The sequence below is a fragment of the Macaca nemestrina genome, chromosome 5 (genome assembly GCF_043159975.1).
Source record: "Macaca nemestrina isolate mMacNem1 chromosome 5, mMacNem.hap1, whole genome shotgun sequence".
NCBI classification, from domain to species: Eukaryota; Metazoa; Chordata; class Mammalia; order Primates; family Cercopithecidae; genus Macaca; species Macaca nemestrina.
Genome location: NC_092129.1, coordinates 78,383,840 through 78,409,289, shown reverse-complemented (window position 1 = coordinate 78,409,289; position 25,450 = coordinate 78,383,840). Strand labels below are relative to the sequence as shown.

The 25,450-nt window shown below is 43.3% G+C and overlaps 1 protein-coding gene across 11 annotated transcripts in view; it reads right to left on the bottom strand.

Annotated features, from left to right (window-relative positions):
• The window catches only part of LOC105478755 (Scm polycomb group protein like 4), a 120,583-nt gene extending 95,724 nt beyond the window's left edge, over positions 1–24,859 (bottom strand). For 4 of the 11 annotated variants that reach the window (XM_011736381.2, XM_011736380.2, XM_011736386.2 and 1 more), the window contains exon 1: positions 6,334–24,378. In XM_011736381.2, the coding sequence (XP_011734683.1) occupies positions 6,334–6,487 (154 nt within the window). In that variant the 5' untranslated portion in view covers positions 6,488–24,378. The other 7 variants (XM_011736383.2, XM_011736389.2, XM_011736385.2 and 4 more) reach the window with 5 other exon arrangements.
• Positions 24,860–25,450: the final 591 nt, after the last annotated feature.

The window sequence follows — 25,450 nt, the reverse complement described above, 5'->3', positions numbered from 1 at the left end:
ATTCGCTAATAATTTCTTAAGGATTTTTGTATCTACGTACATAAAGGATGTTGGTTTACAATTTTCTTTTCTTATAGTATCCTTGTCAAGTTTGATGATAGGATTATGGTGGCCTCAAAGCAGCAACAAAGAAATAAAAAGTGTTTCGTCTGTCTCTGTTTCCTCAAAGAGCATATATAACATCTATTGTTTCTCCCTCAAGTATTTGATAGAATTCACACAGAAGTCATCTGAGTCTAAAAGTCTTTTTATGGAAAAGTTTTTAATTACAAATTCATTTTTTTTAATATAGAAGTTTTTTCTGGTTTTCTATTTCATCTTATGTCAGATTTGGTCAGTTGGGTTTTTCAAACAATTTCTTGTGAGTTTATTAACATAAATTGTTTATAATACTTCCTAATTATTATTTTAATATTCTTAGTGATGTAGATATGCCTCCTCCTCTTTCATTCCTCTGCTGGTAATCTGCATTTTTCTTTCTTTTTCTTGATCAATTTCGCTTGGGGTTATCAATCTTATTCATTGATCTGTTCAAAGAACTTTTGATTTGCCAATGTTTCTCTATTGTCTGAGTTTTAGTCTATTGATTTTTGCCCTCAATTTGATTGCTTCGTTTTTTCTACTTTGGACTTAATTTACTCCTCTTTCTCTAGCTTCTTAAGGTGGAAGCCTAAATAATTGATTTTAGATCTTTTTCCTTTTCTAATATGAATATTTTAACACAAATTCCCCTCTTCTCGCCACTTTAGTCACATTCAACAAATTTTAGTATGCTGAGCTTTCTTTTCTGTTTTTATCAGTTCAAAATATTTTCTAATTTTCCTGGTGATTTCTTCCTTAACCCAAGGGTTACTTGGTAGTATGTTTTAATTTCTACATATTTGGGGTTTCCCTGATGTTTCTGCTATTGACTTCTAAAACACTCTGTATGATCTCAGTCCCTTGAAATGTATTGAGACTTGTTTTATGGCCCAGCTTATTGTCTATGTTGGTGAATGTTCCATGTGCATTTGAAAAGAATGTGTATTCTGTAGTTGTATAGTGTTCTATAAATACCTATTAGTTAAGTTAGTCGATAGCGTTTTTCAAATCCTCTATACCCAGGTAAATATTTCAGTTGTTCTATCAGTTGCTAAAAGTGCGGTGTTAAAATCTGCAACCATAATTGTGAAATTGCCTATTTGTCCCTTTATTTCTGTATGTTTTTGCTACATGTATTTTGAAGCTCTGTTATTATAGTACAAATACATTAAGAGTTTCATGTCTTCTTGATGGTTGGACTCTTTTATTATTTTGAGTGTCCCTCTTTATTTCTGATAAAACTGCTTGTCTTTAAGTCTACTTTGTATGATATTGCTATAGCAACTTCATCTTTCTTATGATGAATGTTTGCTCAGTATCTTTTATTGATCTCTTACTTGTAACCTACCTGCAATTTTGTATAAAAAGTCTGTCTCTTGTAGCCAACATAGTTGGATCTTGTTTTTGTTATTCAGTCTGATAATCTCTGCCTTTTGATGTAAGTGTTTGCTCCATTTATATTTTATGTAATTATCGATAGATGATAGACTTGAGTTTAAGTCTACCATCTTTCTATTTGCTTACTTTTGTCCTTTTTTCTCTTTTCCTGCTTTCTTTTGAATTAATTTTTTATAATTTATTTTCATCTCTGCTTTTTGCCTATACACATCATTGCTTTCTTTCTTGGCTCAAGTTCACTTATACTTTGTTCTTCAGTGGCTAATCTGTCGCTAAGCCCATCCAATGATTTTTATGTCTTATATTGTATTTTTCAGTTCTAGAATTTTAATTTCTACTTGTTTTTAATCTTTAGAGTTTCCATTTCTTTTCTAAAATACCCATCCTTTTTCTTTAAATTATTTAACATATTTAAAATAGTTGTTTTAAAGTCCATTATCTGATCATTGCAATATCTAGGTCCACTGTGGATATGTTGCTTTTTTTTTTTTTCTTATTGAATCCACAGTGGGAATGTGGTTTTTTGTTTTGTTTTGTTGTTTTGAGATGGGGGGGGGGTCTCAATTTGTTCCCCAAGCTGGTCTTGAACTCCTGGGTTCAAGCCATCCTCCCTCCTCAGCCTCCCGAGTAGCTGGAATAGACTATAGGCACACACCACTGCCCTCAGCATGGATATGCTCCTGTTGTCTATATTTTTCTTGACCGTGAGTAACATTTTCCTCTTCTTTACATGTCTAATTAAACAAAAATTAAACTCCAAAAATTGTGTTAAACAGTAGATAATGTAACATACTAATTTTTTTGCTTGATTTTGTTTATTTCCCAGAGTCACAAGCCCTTTTCTCTATCTAGGGGCTATTCAAATTTGCCTACAATTGAGTCAGGCTAGTGCTGAGCGCAGCTTTGTTTAGGTTGAGTTTACCTGTCGTTTGCCCAATACCCAACCAGTCTCATCTATTTTTTGTTTACCTTTGAATTCAACTCCTGCGAGAGTCCCAGGATGCAAAAACCAGAAGAATGTAGGAAAGGATGTGTTTTTTATCTGCCTATTAGCCTCTCCTTCACTGGTCTTTTCTCAGCAAAATTCAGAAAAGGGGAGGTCTGGGGTCTTTTAAAAATGAATTTGTGTGTTTTGTGTATGAGTTTTGTGCCACTTAAGAATTTACTGCTTTTCAGCAACAAATCCACCTTTCTTTCCCCTCTCTGTGATACTGGGGCCCAATTCTGCAGACATTACTTCTTTGCCAGTTGGCTTAATGTTAGGTCCTGTCAATAGAGGGCATTGGAGCCACATTGCAAGTCTGGAAGAGGCAAAAAGGACTTTTTCTTCTTCCAATGTTTTATTTTTCTACTTGGTGGCAAGTAGATCAATAAGCAAGGGTCCTGGCAGTGTGAAACAGAGGAGGGCAGTTACTTGGTTTAGCAGCAAGTGCTCCCCGGTATCAGTCAACTTGCCCTGTCCACGGACAGAAGTCTGACTCTCAACCTTGCAGGGGCTCCCCTCTTCTGGGTTTCTGAGTTCCTTCATGATTTACTTTTCTTTCAACTTTCAGAGTAGTTACTGCTCTTTTAGAGTTTTTTATATTAACACTTCCCTATTCCAATTGCCGATGTGGTTTATGTCTTCTGACTGAATCTGAGGGTCCTTCGGATTCCAGTCCCTTCTAGTAGCACATGCTGTTATGTAAAGCCCAACTGATTTCTCCTCGTGAATTCTCTGGCTATGGTAAGCCCACTCTTCCATTGCAGACCCAGGTCATACTCTCACTGTTCTCCAGACAGCACTATCTTTATACACACAATTCCCGACTCCCGTAATCCCTTTCCCACCTCCCTTTTCTGGCTAGGTACATACAAAGTCATCCTCCCAGATGGCTCAGAGGGCATCTCCTTGGCGAGACTCCAGTCCTCCATCCACCTATGCCTGCCTACCCGCCCCCTGCCCCAGGTATGGAACCTATAACTCTGCTAATCCTACGAAGAGCTCATTTCTCTCCAGAATAGAGTCCATCGAGATTTTTTTGTGTCCATTTCTTTTCACTGGTCTCATAGAAAAGTATGGTTTTAATTTCTCCAGGCTTTTCTTGGGGCTTCCCAAGACCAAACGTCTTTCACATCCTTCTACATCCCAACTGGAAGCAGAAGCTTCTAGATATTCTTGCATATGCAAAGAAAGTTCCTGGAAGGATATGTTGCTGACAGGGCTTATGACTGAGAAATGTGGAATGGGGGTTAGCACATGAAGGGTGGAGAAAGAAATTCTGACTTTTGGCTACAGTCTTCATTATTCATTTCTTTTTTTTTTTTTTTTTCCTGAGGCGGAGCGTTGCTCTGTTGCCCAGGCTGGATCTTGGCTCACTGCAACCTCCGCCTCCTGGGTTCAAGCGATTCTCCTGCCTCAGCCTCCTGAGTAGCTGAGATTACAGACACCCACCACCACACCCAGCTATTTTTTTTTTTTTTTTGTATTTTTAGTAGGGACGGGGTTTCGCCATGTTAGCCAGGATGGTCTCAATCTCCTAGCCTCATGATCTGCCCACCTTGACCTCCCAAAGTGCTGGGATTACAGGCATGAGCCACCACACCCAGCCTCTTCATTTCTTTACTCAACAAATATTTCTCAAGTGCCTCCTATGTGCCAGTGTTCTGGACACTGAAGATGCAGTACGAGCAACAACAAAACGTCACTGTTCTCACGGAACTCATATTTGTGAGAGACAGACAATAAACAGCAAGTCAGGTGATGATAAATATTACAAGAATAAATTAGATTAAGGGGGATAGAGCATGATGGCAGTGGGCATGTTATTTGACATTGATGGTCTCGGTCTCGCTAAGGTATATTTGAGCACAGACTTTCAAGGAACTTAAAGCTATGGGCATATGGGAGTGAAGAACATTCCAGGCAGAGAAACCAGCAAGTGCAAAAGTCCTGTGGTGGACAGTTCGAAGACAGTCAGGAGGCCAGGGTAGTGGGTGCAGAGTGACAGAGGGAAGGAGGGGTAGGAAATGGGGTGGGAGAGAAGTGGGGGCGGAGCACAGAGTGTCTTGCAGGCCACTTAAGAGCATTGGCTCTTTTTCTGAGCAAGATGTGGAGTCACTGGGCATTTCTGAGCTGAGCAGAAATGTGATCTGACTCATTTAAAAAGGCTCGCTCTAGCTGCTAGATGGAGAGCACAGCTTTGTGAATTCTGTACTAATTTACTAATTTGCATTTTCAACATGAACATGTGTGTGTGTGTGCACAACTTATGTAACTCAATATAATTCAAGAAAAAGGTCTGCTACAAAATAAGCCCTGGCAGGATGCCCATAGTTACTGGAGGCCAGGCCCCAAGGCCAGGTGCCCATGGGAAGGCAAGATGGGATCCAGGGTTCCACTTCTTAATTTTAATTTCAGCCTTTCAGATGCAGGGTGCCCAAAGGAGAGTCTGGAGGGGCCAGGAGAGAATGTGGGCCAGAATCAAATTGCAATATGTTACAATTTGCATTCCAAGTATACCTAATTTTCAGAATCAAAACACAGTATTTTATACCTATGTGTATATATGTACACACACACACACCCCTATTTAATTTTTAAAATTGGCTTAGCTCTCCAAACATTGTCTCCTAGCAGAGAATATTATCCAGTTGTCCCTTTTTTAAAAATCTCTGGAAAGGATAAAGTGTGGCAGCCAGGGCTGGGCTCACCTGTAAACCCAGCACATTGGGAAGCCAAAGCGGAAGGATTGCTTGAGCCTAGGAGTTTGAGACCAGCCTGGGCAACATAGTGAGACTATGAAAATGAAAAAATTAGCCAGGCATGATGGTGTGACCCTGTGGTCCCAGCTGCTTGGGAGGCTGAGGCAGGAGGATCTCTCGAGGCCCAGAGCTCAAGGCTGCAATGAGCTGTGTTCGCACCACTGTACTCCAGCTTGAGCAACAGAGTGAGACCCTGTCTTGAAACTAAACAAAGTGGGAGCCAGAGCCCGAATGAGGGCTTTACACAGTCAGTCAACTCAGCTCATCCTCACAATAAGCCTGTGCTGGAGGCATTCCTACCTATTTTACAGGTGAGGAAATAATGGCTATAGGAAGCAAAAAGAGGGATCAGTAGGCTTGAGGGAGGAAGTGAGTACTGGAGAGTTAGGGGTGTGGAGCCGGCATGGGGTGATTATCGAGGGTGGTGCCATCAAAACCATGTGACCCCCAAATCTGAAATGTTCTCTATTTGGCCCTTTATAGAAAACGTTTGCTAACCCCTCTGCTACACCATCAGCTCCATGAAGGCTAGGCTCACACCCTACTTATCTTTTATTCTAAGACAGTGCCTAAACTACAGGGATAACAAAGTCTAAATGAATAAATGAGAAAACATCAGATACCATCTTTTTTAGCAGCATGCTTATTCTCACGAATTGTGAGGAGGACTGAGATTGTGTCCTTTTGAAAATATCACATCCTTCCATTTTCATACCCCCATTTAAATGAAAGTGAAGAATGGCAGCCACTGCTGAAATACTTCATACACCTGAAATCCTGACACTGGCCTGATTTTGTGGGTCCTGATGTTTCTGTTACATGAAAGCTGTCAAACTATACTTGAAAACCCCAATTATGCCCAGACTCAGCCAAAGCCACATTTTCAACTTGATTCTGTGTTTTTAGAACTATAAATTTTCCAACTTAGCTCAGTGAAGAGTGACGTAAAGTTGTACATATGTGGTGAGCTGTTTTATAGGCCCTCAGATCTAAGAGCACAAAGCAGCTGTAATACTGGCAATGAGGCCTGATGAAAAAGCAGCCTGGTTCTGAAATACAATATCCCTAATTATAATAAGAACAATGGCATTGAAATTTGACAGACATTACCTCTGAGGAGAGCCAGGATGGATCGGGGGTCACAGAACCTGTGAGCCGAGGGATTGTCATGGAGGTCATGATTATGAGTTCTTGAGTCATATATTCCCATCAAGCTCAGAGAAGTGGCTAAGGAGACACCACTTCTCTTCTCTTCTTTCCTCATTTAATAAGATAGGATTTACCACAGGGCCAGGTGATGCCATAGAGGCACCTGTGCCAGCTGCCTGCTACTTTTGCCACACAACAAAGGTCCAGAAAGCTTTCAACTTAAGAGTCCCTTCTCAACTCAAGGACAATCAAAACAGAGATTTCCCCCTCTAATAAACAATGAGCAAGAGCTCAGTCTGACAATCCATATTATATTCAGAGTGTTCAGCACATGCTCATCTGCTCCTCATAGCAACCTGTGCAGGCTTCCTGGAGGAGGTGATCCTTGAAGAGCAGGAAGCCCACTTCTGGCCCTTTGGACACTGATCTGACTTTGTGTCTCTGCACATCGGGATGAATTGTTCCATGTGCCTTGCCTATCATCGATGCTTATGTGTCAGGCTCACTAATTAACAAATATAAGTAACGCCACCAACCGGTTTCTTCTTCTCCACTGGCATGGTGAGCTCTATCAGCCACTACCCAGAGCATAGTGGGGATTCTGCTCCTTAATGCTGGCCTCTGGTGGGCCCACTACTCTGCACTGGGCCTTCCAGGACTTAGCATTGGGCCTCCAAAGCTGGCACTGGCCCATCACAGAAGTGACTGGCTTTGATTATTTAGTCCCCAACCCAGCCTGGCATTGGGCCCCTTACCTCCAAATAATCTCGCCATCTCCCACTGGAGCTCCCACTCCCAGCCCCAGGACTCATGGTGAAAGAGGTGAGGATGGAGGTTTAGTGTGGATGGACACGGTCATTCCCAAAGCTGCATCACTGACCCACGGGCAGCTGCCATCTGTTTCTCTAGATTCTTGGCTGTTTGCCCATGTGGTGCCTGCAGCTGGACAGAGCTTCAGGCCCCACCTCATGGGAATGAACCGCCTGCCCGCTGGCAGAGTTGGCTCCCTCCACCCTGGGCTCAGGTGCTCCTGTGCATGAAATAGCTGGCAGCACCAGGGTAGGGAGAGGAGGGAAATTTAAATGAGTCTTAAGAGACTGGAAAAATAATCTGATGAAATGTTCCTGGTTTTTTTTTTTTTTTTGACTTAATACCCATAAATTTCAGGGGCCATGTGTGCTAACAGCTTTTGATTTATGATGCCTTTATTGTTCCATTGTATTTAAGCCAGATGATGAAAAGGTAGCAAGAGTAAAAAGACCCTTTTACAATATGCTTTGGGATCCATCATGGTGTCAAGCCATTTCTGTCAAACTTTGCCACCACTTTGTTAAAACAAGGGCTCTGGGCGCTGACAGCTGAGTAGCTAATTGCTGTTGGACGCCAGCCCACCAGGCATCTTTCTCCTCCCCTCAGAAATTTTGCACTCCCTCCCCCAGGTCCCTTCCTCTAGCAAGACCTTTTAATGGCTGCTGAGGGCCAGGAGGGAAGTTCGCCTTGGGTAAACTTTGAGGGGCTAGGTCTTATCTAGCTGCCACAGCACAGAGATATTCCCAGGACCTCTAATTAAAATGCCTGCAGTCCAACCAATATGCTCCTGTTTCATTGCTCAGGGGTTACAAAGCTCCCAGCAAATGTTGAACGCAAATTAACAAAACGCTGTGTCAGCCTTTCTTGTCCCATTACAAAGTTATTGTCATATTTATTAGCACAATTCCCTGTAGGACACTGGTAGAAATATCTAAAAAGTGAGTTAAGCACTCTCCTCGGCTATATGGGGAAAATGCTCTGCCATTTCCCCGCGGAGCACATAAACTTTGTTTGCAATTTGTGCTCACAGCAACTCCCAGCCGAAGACAATCCATTCCTGTTCTTGCATGGAAAGGGGGCTACATTCTCTCAAACTGTAATTATCTTCATTCACGCTACTGTAAAATGACTAGGTTGTTGCCACTGCTTTTATTTCAAAGAACAGTTCTATTATCCGTTTACAAAATTTAACAACCTACAACACTTCCATGAATTAATTACAGTCTGAGGGGAGCATAAACACAAACTTCACTGATCACGTTGTTCTAAATTACATTAGCCTAATTGCTTGATATTCGGAATTGAGTTGACTTTTGCACATCTCGCTCAATTACGCCCCACCCTTTGTGTCTGTCTGACTGCCTGCTTCTGCAGCTCCTCTGCAGGGGATGCGATGTATTTTCCCCAGAGTCAGAGGAAAGCCGAAGAGGAAGAAAACCTCTTTGGAATGTTTCACAAGGAAGGAAAGATATGTTACTATGACAACTTGTTCTTGGCAACCACAATGACATACACCCCAAAACCTTCTGTCTTCCTCCTTGCCCATTGGAAAGATACTATCAAATCATGCAGCAAGAGAAGGTGAAGGTTCTAAACACTATATATAAAGATGGCACCAAGGCAGTCTGTGTGGAGACCCAGGGTCCCAGGGGTGAAGTAAAGAGTGCTGGTTTGTTTTTTGTTTTTTCCCTCTAGAGACGGGGTCTCACCATGTTGCCCAGGCTGGTCTCAAACTCCTGGCCTCAAGCAATCCTCCCACCTCAGCCTCCCAAAGTGCTGGGATTACAAGCATGAACCACTGTGCCCAGCCTAGAGTGCTGTCTTGAAGGACATACAGAACTTCATCACATGGAGAAGTGAGAAAAGAGAACTCCAGGACACAGGAAGAGAAAATGGAAAAAACGCAGAGGCTTTGAGAATGTTCAGGGAAGGGCAAAAGGCTCATGTGGCGTTTTTCATTTCTATCTTTGCGTATGTTTTATAATGTGCATAATGCATTAATATAGTAGTATGTAGGTAATCTTTCAATATACGTAAATATACATATGTTGGGGATGTGCACTCAAGAATATTTTAATAATTAAATAATTATAAATAATATATATGTGCATTGGGATGACTTAATGGAGAACACAGGCAAAACATTTGGCAACCATCAGTGTGAGCAATGGAATCCACGTGAGATTATTAAGCACTAGGGTGAGTAGATCAGCGCTGTGGTTTGAATGATAGTGTCCCCTCCAAAATTCATGTTGAAACTTAACTCACAATGCAACAGTATTTAGAGGCGTGGCTTCTGGGAGATAATTAAGTCATGAGAGCAGATCCCTTAGTGCCCTTATCAAAGGGATTGAGGTTGAAGGGAGCACTCTCTTGCCCTTCCATCCCTTCTGCCATGTGAGGACACTGCATTTGTCCCCTCTAGAGGATACAGCAACAAGGCGCCATCTTGTAAGCAGACAGCAGCCCTTTCAGCCACCAGTCCTGCTGGCACCTCGGTCTTGGACTTCCCAGCCTTCAGAACCTTGAGAAATCAATTTCTGCTGTTTATAAATTACCCAGTCTAGTGTATTTTGTCATAGCAATACAAATGGACTAAGATGATCAGAACTGCATCTTATAAAGATAATCTTAGTGCAATGTGTGAAGTGGGTTAAAGGGAGGAGAAAATATAGGCAGAGAAGCAGGGCAGGAGGCCATTGTGGTGGACCCTGTGAAGGGTGCTAATGAGAGCCTGAGGAAGGGCCACCAAGGGGTGGATGGAGAAAGGGAAAATGCAGAAAACTTTTTTGAAAGTAACATCCATCAGGACCTATTTCCCAATTGGAAGGCACGCGGTGAGGAGAGTTTGGGATTCTAAAACTGTTATCTTGGATAGCTGGGGAAGCAGTGATACCTTTAATGAAGACAGAAAAAAGGAGAAGGGGAAGATATGCGAAAGGGAGCAATGATGAGTCCAGTTTTGGAAACGTTGAGTTCAGGATGCCTGTGGAACAGGTAGGTGGAGATGTCCATTAAAGCAGTTGAAATTCAAAACCAGAATGCAGGTAGGCTAGTCGAGGAAGCCCTCGAGTGCCTAACCCCTCACATAATTATTCACTGTCCTCTCTCTCTCCATTGACAGCTGTAATCCCAGCATTTTGAGAGACTGAGGTGGGAGGATTGCCTGTTTTTACTGATTGCATTTTGTGTTTCCTGGTGTTCTCTACATTCATTGAGCCCTCTGAAAAACCCGTGGGTGTCTATGCCAGGCACTGTGCTCACGTGGTCAGGGGGAGGGGGCAGTTAGCAAACAGACAGAGGCTGGCTGCTTGTGGGCAGATAGAGAAGAGCCCTGGTGCTGACCACTGTGAGCATCAGCCTCTGTCCTGGAGGCTCACACAACCTTGAGAGGTGTGAAGAAGAGGAGTCTGTGGCTATCAGGTAAGAAGCCCAACTCCAAGTGTGCCCAGGCTCGCTCTTCTCACTGTGGCCCTCCCCACACTGCCTGCCATACTGGGTGGGACCGAGAATTGCCTGGAAATCTTCAGTCAAGAGGCATCAAGTGACATGTGGATAGAGAATGTCACCAGCAAAGCCCCAGGAAAATCACTGATCCTAGGCAGGTTTGTTTGCTGGTTCCTCCTCTCATCGCTTGGGATATACTTTGTGAACTTGCACTGCTGTGGGCAGGAAGAGGGCAGGGAGGGGCACTAAGTGGGAGCCAGAAAGAAAGAGACAGGTGGAGATTCCAGTTCTTCTTTAAGAGGGATCTGGAGACAGATGTCTTCTCTGCCCTGGGGTAGAGTTGAAACCTTCCTGAAGTCCTTTGGCTATCTGGAATGAGGGCAGCAGGAATGTGAGTGGCCTAAAATTTAAAGAAATTTCAGGTGTTTGGTAAGTAATAATAGGCCATTATGAAACACATTTACCATTGATCGCTTCTAGGGAAACAGATTAAACTGTCAGATGAAATCTTAAACACTATTATAAACTGAGTTGTTCCCCCAACCCCAAAAATCATATATTAAAGTCATAACTCCCAATGTGAAATGTAATTGGAGATAGAGCTAGTTTCTCTTTTTATAGAGATGGGGGTCTCACTATGTTTCCCAGGCTCTACTCCTGGGCTCAAGCAATCCTCCCACCTCATCCTCCCGGAGTGCTGGGATTACACATGTGAACCACCACTCCCTGCCTGGAGATAGAGCTTTTAAAGACATACTTAAGCCTAAATGAGGTATTATAATAAGGATGGGGCCCTAATCCAATAGGGCTGGTGTCTTCATAAGAAAAGGAAGAGACATCAGGAGTGGAAGCATAACGAGGAAAGGCTGCATGAGGACAGTGAGAAGGCAGCCACGTGCAAGGCAAGGAGAGAGGCCTCAGAGAAACAAGAGCCACTGGCACCTTGATCTTGAACTTCTAGCTTTCAGAACTGTTAGAAAATGAATTTTTGCTGTGCAAGCCACCCCGTCTGCAGGATTTTGTTATGGCAGCCCTACAAGACTGATACAGCACTGTGAATACATTTTCTTCTTTAACACAGGAGCCAGATCACCACTGTTTCCATCCTATTAATATATAGTCAAAATAAATACAACTTGTTTTTATGAACTTGCCTGTTTTCTTGATTGCATTTTGTGGTTCCTGGTGTTCTTCGTATTACTTTCTGAATCAGCCTACCCCTACTCCTCTCTCCAGCCCTACCACATCTTGTCTTTCTAAGCGGTGGGTGCTTCCATTCCTGTCTCAGACAGCAGAAGACAGAGTGACAGCAATAGCAATAACAGGTATACTGATTTGCAGCACTTTGTGTAAGCTGAGGGCTGCCCAAAATGCCCCCATCAAAAGGCATCAGCCTAAAGGGGAAAAAAATGTGTCTTCAATCCCTCTGAAGGTCCCCTCAATGATTTTCTGTTCTGCAATGACACTTCCAGTCAAAGAGGCCAAAGAGGTAAAACTGCTGACCTAAAGACTTTTTCTTCTGCTTCCGGGGGCAGTCTGGACACAAATTCACAGAGTGGGCAGTGGGGAAGTGAAACTGATGGTGCCAAACAGCATCATCTAAACAAGCAGAACCCAGAGGGGGACATGAAAACGTCCAGCTTCCTTAATGGTTGTGAGACATGGACCGGTCATAGCGTCTATGATGTCATATTTTAACCATCACATCTGAATTGAGCAGTTTCATCTGTGTCATCACTGAGCCAGACTTAACATTAAATAGTGAGACAGGGTTTCCAACAATCTTGACTTCTAGGGCAGACGTTCTCTCACTAGAGGACCAAGTTTGTGTGACATGTGATCCTGTGGGGGAGCCAGCAGGGAGCCTTAACTGCAGATCTATGGGCAGCTGAGGCACTGACGATAAACACAGTGGCCAGTGGTGGATTGCCGGGAAACTCCCTCTCCCTGGAGGGCAGCTGGAATTCTGAAGGGTGGCTCAAATATCCCCAGAATTAGTCACGACAGTCTCTAAAAGATGCTCTGAAAATGAAAGATAACCTTCCCAGGAGACATTCTGGAAAACAGTCAGAGGATCACAGTCCCCGTAGATGAACTGAACAATCCCACCAGGGTGTCAGCTCCAAACCCTCCATACCAGAGACGGGGACAGTCTAGAGCTCAAAGCAGTGCTTACCAAGCTTCAGACCTGGGGTGCAACCTTTGTAATATTTGCCATGTCCGATACCTCCTCTGATGTTTAGTTTTATGTGTCAACTAGATTGGGCCGTGGGTGCCCTGGTATTTGGTTAAACATTATTCCAAGTGTTTCTGTGAGGGGGTTTTTGGAAGAGATTAACGTTTGAATTGGTGAACTGAGTAAAGCAGATGACAACCCACAGCGTGGGGGGACTTCACCCAATCCACTGAAGGCCTGAAGAGAACAAAAAGGCTGGCCCTCCATGGGGCAAGAGGGACTTCCCCCTGCCTGACTGCCTTCCAGCAGGGACATTTTCTTTTCTGCCTTTAGACTCAAACTAAAACATGAGCTCTTCTTGGGTCTCGTGTCTGCTGGCTTTTGAACTGAACTATACCATAGATTCCCCTGCATCTCCAGCTTCCAATCACAGATCTCAGGACTTCTCGACTTCCATAATCATTTGACCAACTCCTAGTAGTAGAGCTCTTTACACACAGACACACACACACACGCACGCACACACCCTATTGGTTCCGTTTCTCTGGAGAACCCTAACTAGTACACCTCCTGCATTCCTAATATTTACTAAATCTTTAAATGGCCTATTTAAATGAATACATTTTAATGAAACTTTATGTCACACTAATAAATTCAAATCACATGTTTATTGTTAAAAATATAAATATAGGCTGGGCAAGATAGCTCATGCTTATAATCCCAGCACTTTGGAAGGTGGAGGCAGGAGGATGGCTTGAGTTCAGGAGTTCGAGACCAGCCTGGCAACATGAAGAAACCCTGTCTCTACCAAAAATACAAAAAATTAGCTTGGGGTGGTGGTGGGCGTCTATAGTCCCAGTTACTCAGGAGGCTGAGGTGGGAGGATGGCTTGAGCCTGGGAGGCAGAGGCTGCAGTGAGCTGAGATCATGCCACTACACTGTAGCCTGGGTGACAGAGTGAGACTCCATCTCTAAAAATATTACATATATATGTATATGTATATATGTAAACCAACTGTAAAATTAAATACACATTAAAATAACAGTGCCCACTGAAAACACACTTCAGATGGTGTGACTGGGTACATTTTGAGGGTGGAGGTGGGGAATGGTTTACAGAATGGTCATGGAACAAACCTTCTCTCTCTCGTTTCAATCTCTACCAAATGGAGGTCAACTATATTTTATAGTGAATTTTTGCCTACTTTTTTGGCAGGAAGATGGTTCTTTCTTAGGCATCAAAAATAAGGCACAATACAACAGAAAGAATGCCATGACTACATGCTGCGGTTACCAGTCGCTGCATTAAGTACAAGTTCAAACTTGGTAGCTTCTCATAGCTCACCATTTTGTGAGTCAGGAATTCAGAGAGGCTTGCCTGGGCAGTTTGTCTGTGGTCTGTGTGGCAGCAGCTGGGGTGGCTGGGACGTGGTGGTCCACACATGCAGGATGGGTTCTTCACCCATGTGTCTGATCCCTCCATGTCTCCCACCTCTTTCTCTCTGTGTCTCTTCCTCCAGAGCCTCTCCATGTGCCTTTGGCTTCTCACCGCATGGCAGCCTCCGGGCAGTGGTGCCCAGGGCAGTCCCGTGGTGACTGAGGGTGCCAAGAGCTAGCGTCCAAGGACCCAGTAGAGCTGCAAGGCTCCATGTATCCATCCTGGAAGGTCACTTCCACCAATCCCAAGAGCCAAGCAACACATGCCAGTCAAGGAGAGGGGAGTTAGACTCCACATCTCCATGGAAGGAATGTCAAAGAATTTGTGGCCATCTTTATTCCCTTACCTCGTTCTTATGTATTGAACAAGGAGAAAGTCCTCAGAATGGGGTTTCAACAACATGGATAAAAAAGTTCACTGTGGAGCCACTTAATTCAAGTGGCAAGTCAGACTGGAAAAAAAGGTGTGAGTTTTAAAGTCAGACACACCTGAATTTGAGACCCAGTTATACCATTTAACAGGTGATCTTGGTACATTTGTTTAAGCTCACTGAATCTCTGCCTTTTGGTCTGTGACATGGAATGGTGATATGTTTCTGGGCTGTTGTGTGGATACCCACAATGCCTGCAACATCACAGTCCCTCGGTAAGTGTGAATACCATCACAGTCCCTCAGGAAGTGTTAATCATTTTAAGCCAACCTACAGAATAGTGAGGATTTTACAAAGGTGTTTGTTTGTTGTTTGTTTGTTTGTTTTTAAGACAGGATCTCACTCTGTCACCCCGGCTGGAGTGCAACGGCACAATCTTGGCCCACTGCAACCTCCACCTCCCAGGTTCAAGCGATTCTCAGGCCTCAGTCACCCGAGTAGCTGGGCGTGCAGGTGTGTGCCACCACACCTGGCTAATTTTTGTATTTTTAGTAGAGACGGGGTTTCGCCACGTTGGCCAAGCTGGTCTCGAGCTCCCAGCCTCAGTGATCCGCCGCCCTCGGCCTCCCAAAGTGCTGGGATTACACGTGTGAGCCACCGTGCCAGGCCGTACAAAGGTGCTTTCTAAAACACTGTACATGTGATAAAGCCTATGCATAATCTGAAGGAGACTGACACGTGATAGAAACTATAGTTTTCAGAAGAAATTCACTAGCAAGCATCTTCCTAGAATGTTAAGGGCACCCCAAAGTTCCTCCCATGATCTTTGAAAGCGCTCTGCATAGTGATCATGCAGGAAACTGGCAAAACAGAACCATCTTTTTTCTAAGCCTTAATTAATCAGAGTGCTTGGGGAGGCAGGAGAAAGTAAAATGAGTGGCCGCTCTGATCCACAGGTGCTGAACAGTGATGGTAACAGCTTTGGCAGAGGGGCGTTTCGGAAATGTGTCGGTGATGGTTGTATCTGATACAATGCTGGGGGCAGAGTGGGCATTCCTGCCACTTAGAGGGCAGAGACCAGGGATGCTGGGTGTCCCTCAATGGATGGAGCAGTCCCACACAATGAAAGCATTGTCTCGCTGTATAAGAATACCCCGCTTTTCTGAACCTGGGACTAACTTATTTTACAAATAAGCAATAGATATTTCTGCTCAGCTGTAATAGACATTTTACACTTTCTTTTCCAGGAATGCCATTAGTACATAAATCAAAGGAAAACTGTTTATTTTCTTCAGAATTCCAATAGTTGTGTATCATTTTGGAAGATCACACTACCCGCAGCAGCTCATGTTATCTGAGTCACCAATCCCACTCCTCTGACTTAGCCTGCATTGGAGGGGTGGCCCGGCCTGACCTTCTGGGGGCAGGTGTCAGCCCCCGATCACTTCGTTCTGTTGCCCAGAGGCAGGTGCCTGCGTTGGAAGTAATTAGCAAATACTTTGCCTCATTCTTCTTTATATTTTGGTTATGACATTATATTAATTTTTGGTGAAACTTATGGGTGGGAGTGAGTTATATTATCCAGGAATTTCACCTCAGAATTGTAAACCAGGTGCTTGAATATATTTGCAATAAAAATGGGGGGTGGGTCTAATAGGCCTAAGAGCTCACTGCTTTAAAAGAAATTTTCCATAGATCAAAAATGCCTTTCCAAGTGGAAACACCAGGGAATCATTTCCTTTCTGGAACCTGCCGGACCTGGAGTGGCCCTGCCAGGCCAAGCAGGAGAGGCTGGCGCTCAGCATGAAAGAGTTCTTTCTCTTCAGCCCTCGCAGGTGAAAAGACACGGATGCCCCGGCCACTGCTCAAACCAGAGGAGGAAAGACTCACAGACTCCTAGGGCCGTGTGGCCCTCAATAAGTTAGTTATGTGTAATATAAGCCTCAGTTTCCCCATCTGTATGTTGGCGGTAAAAACAGCCCCTCCTGTATTGACTTCCTGTGTGGATCAAACATGGTAAGTAAGACAAAGCATGTTTCATGCTTCCCTCCGCATCCCTGAGCACATCATGCTCAACTGATGCAAATGTGTATTATCATCCGTACAGCATTTATGCTTTACAAAGCCCTTTTCCACATAGTTTCCTTTGAACCATTCAGCAGTGGGGACTGACAGGAAGAACATCTCCAGGGAGGAGAGGAGGCTCAGGGATGCCACGATACTTGCCCTAGGTCACATTGGTGGCCATGAAACTGGCTTTTCTGAATTGGAATACATGCGGCTCCATTTACATGGATTCTGTGCAGCTCTGAACACACAAGTAGGCTCTCAGGGGAGGAAGAAGGTACTGGAGAAGAAACGTAGGAAATTGCTAACAACTGGAGCTTCCTAACAATGGGAGGATAGAGTCTTGTGCTGTCTGCCTCCTTCCGAGACGTTAGCGGGGAGTTTGGGCCTTGACCTGGGAGAGAGGCCTTGAAACCCATTCAGTCTAAGAATCCAGGATTCACTTCGAGATCACTTCTCAGAGGATAGATTTTTGCTTTTAATTCTTTCCTTGAATGTTAGATGCTTTTCCCTCAAACATATTGTTTCGTTGTCATTTTAACTTCTCCACAGAGGAGTGAGCTAGCTGGAACATGGTCTGGGACTTCAGTGGCACCACGATTCCAGCATAAAGTTTCCTTACTCTGTTTTAAATCTGCACTCTCAGGGATGAGAAAGAAAACCCCTGAAACTGATGTTCAATTCACAAAGTACACACGCAGAATACAGGAAATCTCTGCCAAAACGTGGCCTGAGTTTGCTTAACTTTGTCCCGGAAGTTCCATAACCTGTGTTATCTGCTGTTAAAAATTTACAGGGACCAGCTGGGTCTTTGGTCCAATGGAATTTTTTTTTTTCCTTCAGGCATGAAAATGTCAAATATAGTCATAAAAACAATGACCTAACCTGTGCCCAGAAATATGTTTTCTAAACAATTACACTTCCAGTTAATCTCACACTACCGTGAGGCCAAGCCAATGAATAAGAACTCAATTTCTCAGCATCTGACCTGAACAGAGATTTGGGCTGCTTCCAGGGAAATACATATTAGACAAACCTTTCTGAATGTACCTTTTTGTAGGCTAGGTGCAATAGCTCACGCCTTCATCCTAGCATGCTGGGAGGTCAAGGTGGGCAGATCACCTAACGTCAGAAGCTCGAGACCAGCCTGGCCAACGTGGTGAAATCCTGTCTCTACCAAAAATACAAAACTTAGCTGGGTGTGGTGGTGGGCACCTGTAATCCCAGCTACTTGGGAGGCTGAGGCAGGAATCTCTTGAACCTGGGAGGCGGAGGCTGCAATGAGCTGAGATCGCACCACTGTACTCCAGCCTGGGTGACAGAGGAAGACTTCATCTCAAAAAAAACATAGGAAAAAAAAAAAAATCACTCAATGTACTTTTTTCTTATTCTACTGTCAGATCACTCTTAGTTGCTTTATTCTTCTTTACTGGGTTCATGCCAAATGACTTCTAACTAAAAGAGAGGGCCCTAGAAAGAGAGAACCAATCCTCTATACCATCATATCATTGGTCCCCACATATTCTCACACATATCACCTCCCAAATCGAGTACTAACTTCACATCCCTGGAGAGAGTTTATACTCACCTGGTCTCATTAAAGCAACACATGGTTGTACAGTTTCTCACTGTGGGACCAATTAACCATTTCCACATCAGGCACCAACACAACCCCACCATGCCGTTTGCCCTCTTTATTTATGTTAAGTCTCTGGTACTAATTATGTTAAGACACTCAAAACAAGAGCTATATTTTCACACCGTGGGTGGTGATTTCGAGCATTAGAACCAGCTTTTTCCCCCACTGTTTCTATGCTTTGTAATTTGCATACCAAAATTTAACGCTATCTACAGCTTTCCACTTGAAGCTTTTTTGCAAACGAGGTCTTAAAAGTGATATAGTCAAATATGCTTGGGCACCTTTGGCATCTGAAAGGGAGAATTTCCAATACAAGGGGCAGTGCCCAGATGGCTGCTCTGTTGACTCCTAAGTCTCAAGGCAAACTCCCCCAGCACAGGCCACAATGGCAACAGCATGAACCAAATCTTGCTTGAATCCAACAAATGACCACAGATTTCTCATGGCTGAAAAAATGACAGAAATCTATTCCCACAGTGGAATTCTTTACTGATCAATAAACCCAACGCATTGTGCAACATTTGTGAGTTATTCTTTTTGGAATCAACAGCATGTTTTAATAGCTAATTGTTTGATAAAGCCTTGACATCACCAAAATTTCCCAATAATGAGGGCACTAAATCCTAAAGAACTGTGAAGGAAAGAGGTCAGCATCTTCTTTGGAAGGTCACAAAGAATGAGAATGATTCTTATAGTCCTATAATCACTCAGAAATGGTTAGGCCCAAAGGAATTAAGTCACTTGACCCCCAAATCCTGTCTCCAAAACCAAAAGCATGAATGGCCTGGAATAGGCTTTCGCCTTGTGTTTTTCTCTCTGATTCTTCCTTTGCTTATTCACCAAGGCAGACTCCTTGTCAAAACAGGATTAAAATCCCGAGGCCAGCCCCAGGCCAACTTGAAGCTGCATCCAAGGCAGGGCCTTAGACGTGGTGGCTCCAAGTGTTTCATGGGCCTGGTGAGAGGGGCAGGCCCTGGCTCTAGACACCAGGAAAAAACATACAACTTAGTGTTCAACCCTGGTTTTCTCATCAGAGCGATGATGTCCCAGGATGACCTGTGGACAAAAGAGGACAGGAGAAGAGAAAATCTTTTCTTCAATTCAAAAGAAAAGGCCCCTATGGTCTATGAGCTGAGAGCTGTATGGTACTCATAGTTATTACTGAATCCTTTCTGAACTGCACTGGGGGTGTGAGAGGGAGAGTGAAGGTCAAGTGCTGGGTTGGAAGGGAGAAGGAACAGGCTCCTTTCTCTTTGTTTTATCCCACTGCCTCTTTGCTCCATACCACTTTCCCCTGGCTGGATTTAGACCCAGCCAAGGCAATTCTTTGCCTTGTTCCCAAGTTGAGTACTCATCTTCATGGGAGGCTGCACATTTCTTTAGGATTACTTTCAGGCCATATATTTCTGTTTTGAAACAATGAGGTCTTCTCTGTAATGATCAGCACAGGGAGAGGAAAAGGGCAAGGCTTTGTTTACCAAATATTCAGCTCCCCAAAGTTGAGTCACCATCGCGGGGCTAAGCAGACAACATCACCACCTTTCAAAGCACAGTGTTGACACTATTTTTTCCCGGCATACTAATTTTATCGTAACAGCCTGCTCCACTCCTCTGCTTCTGTCTTGTGTGCTTTCTGGAAAAAGTAAGACCACTCCTCAGCCCAGCCAATTTCTCAAAAGACTAAGACAGTCTGGCTGCAGGAATGTTCAATCATTCTTGAAAATCAGCAATGGTGGGTTGCATTAGCTGATCAAAAAATGCAACTGCCAAAAAAAAAAAAATCACATCTGCCTCCCCACAAATGAAAATTTAGGCAGCATGTGTCTGAGTTGGTGGCAGAGTAAAGAGGAGTTTATATGGTTTCTTATCACTGGGCTAAAAGACAACTAGTAAAACTGGTATAGTGATAGTCATCCCTGGGAAACATGCAATGTGGCTGTCAAAATCTGCTCCCATTACTTCAGAGTGTCAAATGGACTCAATGGAATGACTTTTCAGCTTAATACAAAGTGAGAACTGCCACCGGGTAGTAAATTCCTTTCTGTCCTAAAACAGTAGCCCAAGAAATAATCATCCCAAGAAGCAAGAGGTGTTTTATCTCCTCCGCAGTAGCAAAGGGCTTCTCCGGATGGCTAAGTGCTGATTTATTCCAGAATGCACAATTGCAGCTTGCTGCTGGTCTCCACCCCATCTGCCTGAAGGCAGGGATGTTCTTGTCTGTGTCAGAACTGCCTGCTTAACACAGCAGGAAGCCTTGTCACCGGTATCCAGCCCTGGCCACGTCTCTTGGCTGAGAGAAGCAGGAGCCCAGCAATGCTAACATTTGAAAGATCCAGAGGGAAGAGAGGAGGCTGACTTTTGAAGGGATGATCTGCATCCATCACCACTTGCCTTCCAGATGCTATACCCAAATAGCAGTGTCCCTCCTGAGGCTGTCCCTGAATGCCACCCACCAGTGACCAGCAGCACTGGGAGGGGTGTGTGTGTGTGTGTGTGTGTGCATGTGTGTGCGTGTGTGCGTGTGCATGTCTCAGAAGGGCTGTTGTGGGGAAGGCTGCTCTGCAATGCTGAATGCTCCTGTCTGTGCCTCTTCAGACATTAATATATGCAGATCAGAAGAAGCTAAATTCCAAGCCTCTGTAAGCATGTCCAAAATGGCCCTGCTGCCCAAAGTGCCTCTTCAAGTCTCAATCTAAAGATCAGCATTTGACAAACCACGGGTGAGAGTTTGCAAAAACATGGAGTGAGCCCTTGCCAGAATTGAAACCAAGATGAGTGCAACAACAACGAAAAAAGCTTAGAACCCACTGGCTGGCAGCCAAGGCGTTCGGACTTGGTATGGGCATATCAACAAATGCAGGGTTCGCCACGGCAATGTACAGCAGAGACTCTAGTAGAGATGTACAGCAGACTGGAGTACTGCGCTCTTGCAAATGCAGAAGTTTGGGGTGGGGAAAGGTAGAAAAGAAAAAAAAGAAGAAAGATAAAGTGACATATTCAAATGCAATTCAAACATTCCAAGCTACTCTTTTGACCTCAGAAATTTTACCATGATTTGGGTGATCCTAATGGTCTGTGGACCACGTTGGAAAATGTCACAATAGATGTTTGAATTAAAATCCAGTAGGTTTGCCAAAAGACCAATTGTTAAAAATTGGCAGCATTCCAGAGAACTTACTAGGCTGCATACTGCCCCGGGGCTGAGAGAACTGCTAATACCAGAGAAAGTTAATTATCACCTTATTGATAAAAGGGTAATTTTTAAAGCTTGTGGTGTGGCTTTTGTGACTCATTAATTAAAATTTAGAGTAATTTACTACATACCCTGGTGGCTTTTGTTACATTATATCTGTACCAAGCCGTTTAATGTCTCTCCCAGGGGCTATTTTTAATCCCCCTCGCCTCGCCTCACCTGTCTGCTTTTGAAGGCAATGAAAACATTAAAAAACATGTAAATCTAAAACTAGCCTTTTGAGAGATTGCAGAATGAAGAAAGAAGATGTCCAGGGAGGCATGTTTTAAAAGTTCCTTCTTAGAAATGTCGAATTTGCCCACCAAAAGAGAGAAGCTTGTGTGATCACACCAAAGGCAATTGCTTTCACAAACTTCATCCGCAAAATGTTAGACAAGATTTTATGCTCCATGATAATTAGATTAAAAGAGGGTCTTTTCTCATCTCCTTTCCCTTCTTTCCCATTCCATCCCCAAATACAATCTGAGGGCTCAGGGGAAGAATGACACTGGAGATGCTTGCTATCCTAAGGCTCCCAGCCCAGTGAGGGGTAGCATCGCCTCCCACGCTCTTCGGGACTTGTGGAGTGAGATGGGCACATCCCAGCTCCCTGGTATCTACCCATGTGATATTGAGGTTTCCAAGGGCAGGGACTTGGGGAGGAAAATTGTCCCGCAGATCCCTAACAGGGCCCTGTAAGTGCCTTTCAAGCTCCAGCCACCACCTCTGCCTGGACCAAAAGTTCTCTAAGGTGCCTGTCATAAAGGATGCGTGGACACGTGTGTGATGTGTCCTCAGGCCACACAAAATTGTAAACAGACCTATGAAGCGCTCTAACATTTCAGCCTCCAGATTCCCAGAAAGGTTATTCCTCTCCGAGCATTCCTTGTTATGATTTCAGGGAACTTCAGTTAAGTTTCCTTAAATGTATTGAAATGAAGTATTTGAGATCCAAAATTGAGATTAAAAATACATAAACAGCAGAGATGATTTTCTCATCATTTCAAATTTTACAAATTACAAAAGTGTTTGTACTTTAGGGTAGTGCTTGAATTTTTTAATAGGAAATGTTACTGAATATTTTTTAAAGTCAATATTGTTTTGAACTCTCATTATAAAAGTTCTTGCAGCAAGTGACAGTATTTAAGTCTGGCTTGTTTTCTGTAGGCTGAGCTGCTTACCTTACCTGCCGCTTGCTAGAGGAGACAGCCTTTCACCCTCGCCCCCAGGAGTCGAGAACCAGAAAGTGAAACTGCTTCTGCTGGTTTCCCTGGCCTCGAAAACACACCATCAAAAGCAAAGAAATGATGAAAAGCAACTTACTCTTGTTTCTCTTATTGTTTTCTTGTCTTTCTATTACCATTCATTTACTCTTTTCTTTTTTTTTTGCAGCAAGATAAAAGTAATTTTGGGGGCACAGGGAAGAAATGTAAACACGTTAAACATGAAAGAACTGGATTTTTGTGGGATTTGCACTTTTGTTATAATTCCACAAATGAAGCAAACTGATGAATTTACCAAAATATTTCAGAGCTCATCTGCATACACAATTTAAAAAGCTAAAGAAAACACATTCATATTTTTTTTAATCTGTCAAAAAGCCTGTTTAAAAGTTAAAGATTGTGCAGCCACCAACTTCCCTAAAACTGAAGATTCTACGTTAACCTTTTATTTGAGTTTAGACGATCACACAGTACCGATTTTCCAGGTAATCTTCACCCAGCTGCTGTTGCTCAAATAGCCCCTCATTTTTTCAGACTCATTCTACCAAGCAACATAAAAAATGCTCCACAGAAATTTTATAACCCCCGGATAGTTTAACACATTAAGAATTCCTTTATAGTTATTTTTACATTTTTATGCTTTCACTCCAGATATTCTATTTTGCTTTAAAAAAAAAAAAAGTGGAGAAAAAAACACAGCTATAATCCTCATTCTTCAAAAATGGTTCCTCTGGTTGAAAAGAAAGAAAAACAGCATACAACAGAACACCCTGATTCTCAAGTGCCTGGATTACTTTCTCAAGTACTGTAGTGTCTGAGATCAGTAAAAAACCACTTTCTCAGAAAGCCACCGATTGTCTAACCCTCATGAGTACCGTCATGGAATCTAGAGACACCTCTCGTTCATGATCACAGATAGTGGAAAGAACTTTGACTCAAGCACCTCAACTCAGCAAAACAGCTCAGCAGCCTGCACCCTGGCCTCATCCACTGCTCCTGTCCAGCCAGCAAGCAACCTGGAAAGGACCCCTCATGCTCTGGGAGGAGCACATGGAAGCTGGTTCAAATCGCAGCACTCCACCTGGGAAGGAGGTGATTTTGAGCTTGGGAAAACTGCTGCTAATACTCCATAGTCACCAGGTTTTTTCCCAAAAAACGAATTAAAACCAGAAACTAGCAATAAATATTATTCTTGTTTATGCCTGATAAATTAGGAAATACCAGCACAAAGACATGTAAAATATTCTACCTGGCATATTTGAAATAAAATTAAATTGAAAAAAACCACTTTTACATGTTCATAACATACCAATTTAATAACCAAATTTTAGGCAAATATTTTTATCCCAAGACATACTATAGTTTTTTTAAATTAAAAAGCAAAACAAAGCAAAATTATCGTGAAGGGAAAAAAAATAACTAACCAGTTACTTGAGTTCACATTTGGAAAAAAATAACTTTCTAGGTATTTAAATGCAGAGTTAAAGAGTAATGAACATGTATATAGCCCGAATTTATAAACTATGTAATTCAATGTTACATTTTCCCCTCTGAGATCTGGTTAATAAATCAAATGCTGTACTTTGCATATGAGGAACTAAAGTTCACCTACTGGACTCAGTGGTTTTAGTGCAGGACACTCCTGTGCGTTGCCATAGAGGTGGGCATGCAACCCAGAAAAACTAAAACAGGTAACCTGTCATGCTGACAGTTACAAGAGAAAGATCCCGTGTCAACGGCACGCCTCCAATTGTGCATCTCCCTTACCTACAGCTTGTTCACCAGAGCCCTGAGCAGGTTGTTTACCAGGTCAGGAGTGTTGACTCAGAAGACAGATGACTTTCAGCACATGCAAACCGAGTATTGCAAAAGCTATCTTCCACCCGTGTTAGTAGCTCACAGTTAGTCTCCAGCAGCCTGCGCTCCAGCTGCAAACATCTCATTAGACTAATGCATTCAGCACAGGCAGAAAACTCGATTTACCATAGCTACAGCAATGAATTTCCATTACGATGACAGCTTCAACCACATCATGTCCGGAAAACCAGCCAACCACTGGCTTTTAAAGAACACACACATTTTACATGCAGAAAACGAGGCCTGTGTGTGTGTGTGTGTGTGTGTGTGTGTTTCGTGTTTCCTTCCTCTTAGCAGCCCAACTAAGAGAAATGTGCAGTGTAGCTTTTTGTCGATATGAGCTGCAAGGTAATGACACTTCTGCTTCTTTGGTAGTTACGTCCTTGTAATAACCTGAATTATGTCACAATGGTTAGAATGGGTGTTTCCAACATTTCAGTTTTCATTACCCCTCCTCTGTTGCCATAGAAACCAGACTGTAACATCATCTCTTTGTCCCAATCCTGCAGCAGTGTGGGCCAACACCAGGCTTATAAGACACTGGTGATCTGAGAGAGTGAATGTTTGACTTTGAACAAATAAAACAAAAAGAAATATTACAACAGCATCATTGTTCAGGAGAGCCTGTGTGATTCCCAGAGCAGTGTGCCTATCCAGGTGTGTGCACACACCATGTTTGTACACATTAACTCAGCGGCTGCCCACAACACATGTGTACAGTTCATTAAAGCTGGCCCTGACTTTGGCTCCAGACCTGTGTGTGTGTGTGTAGGCATCTCTACCCACCTCAACGTGGTGGGACCTGCACAGGATAGAAAC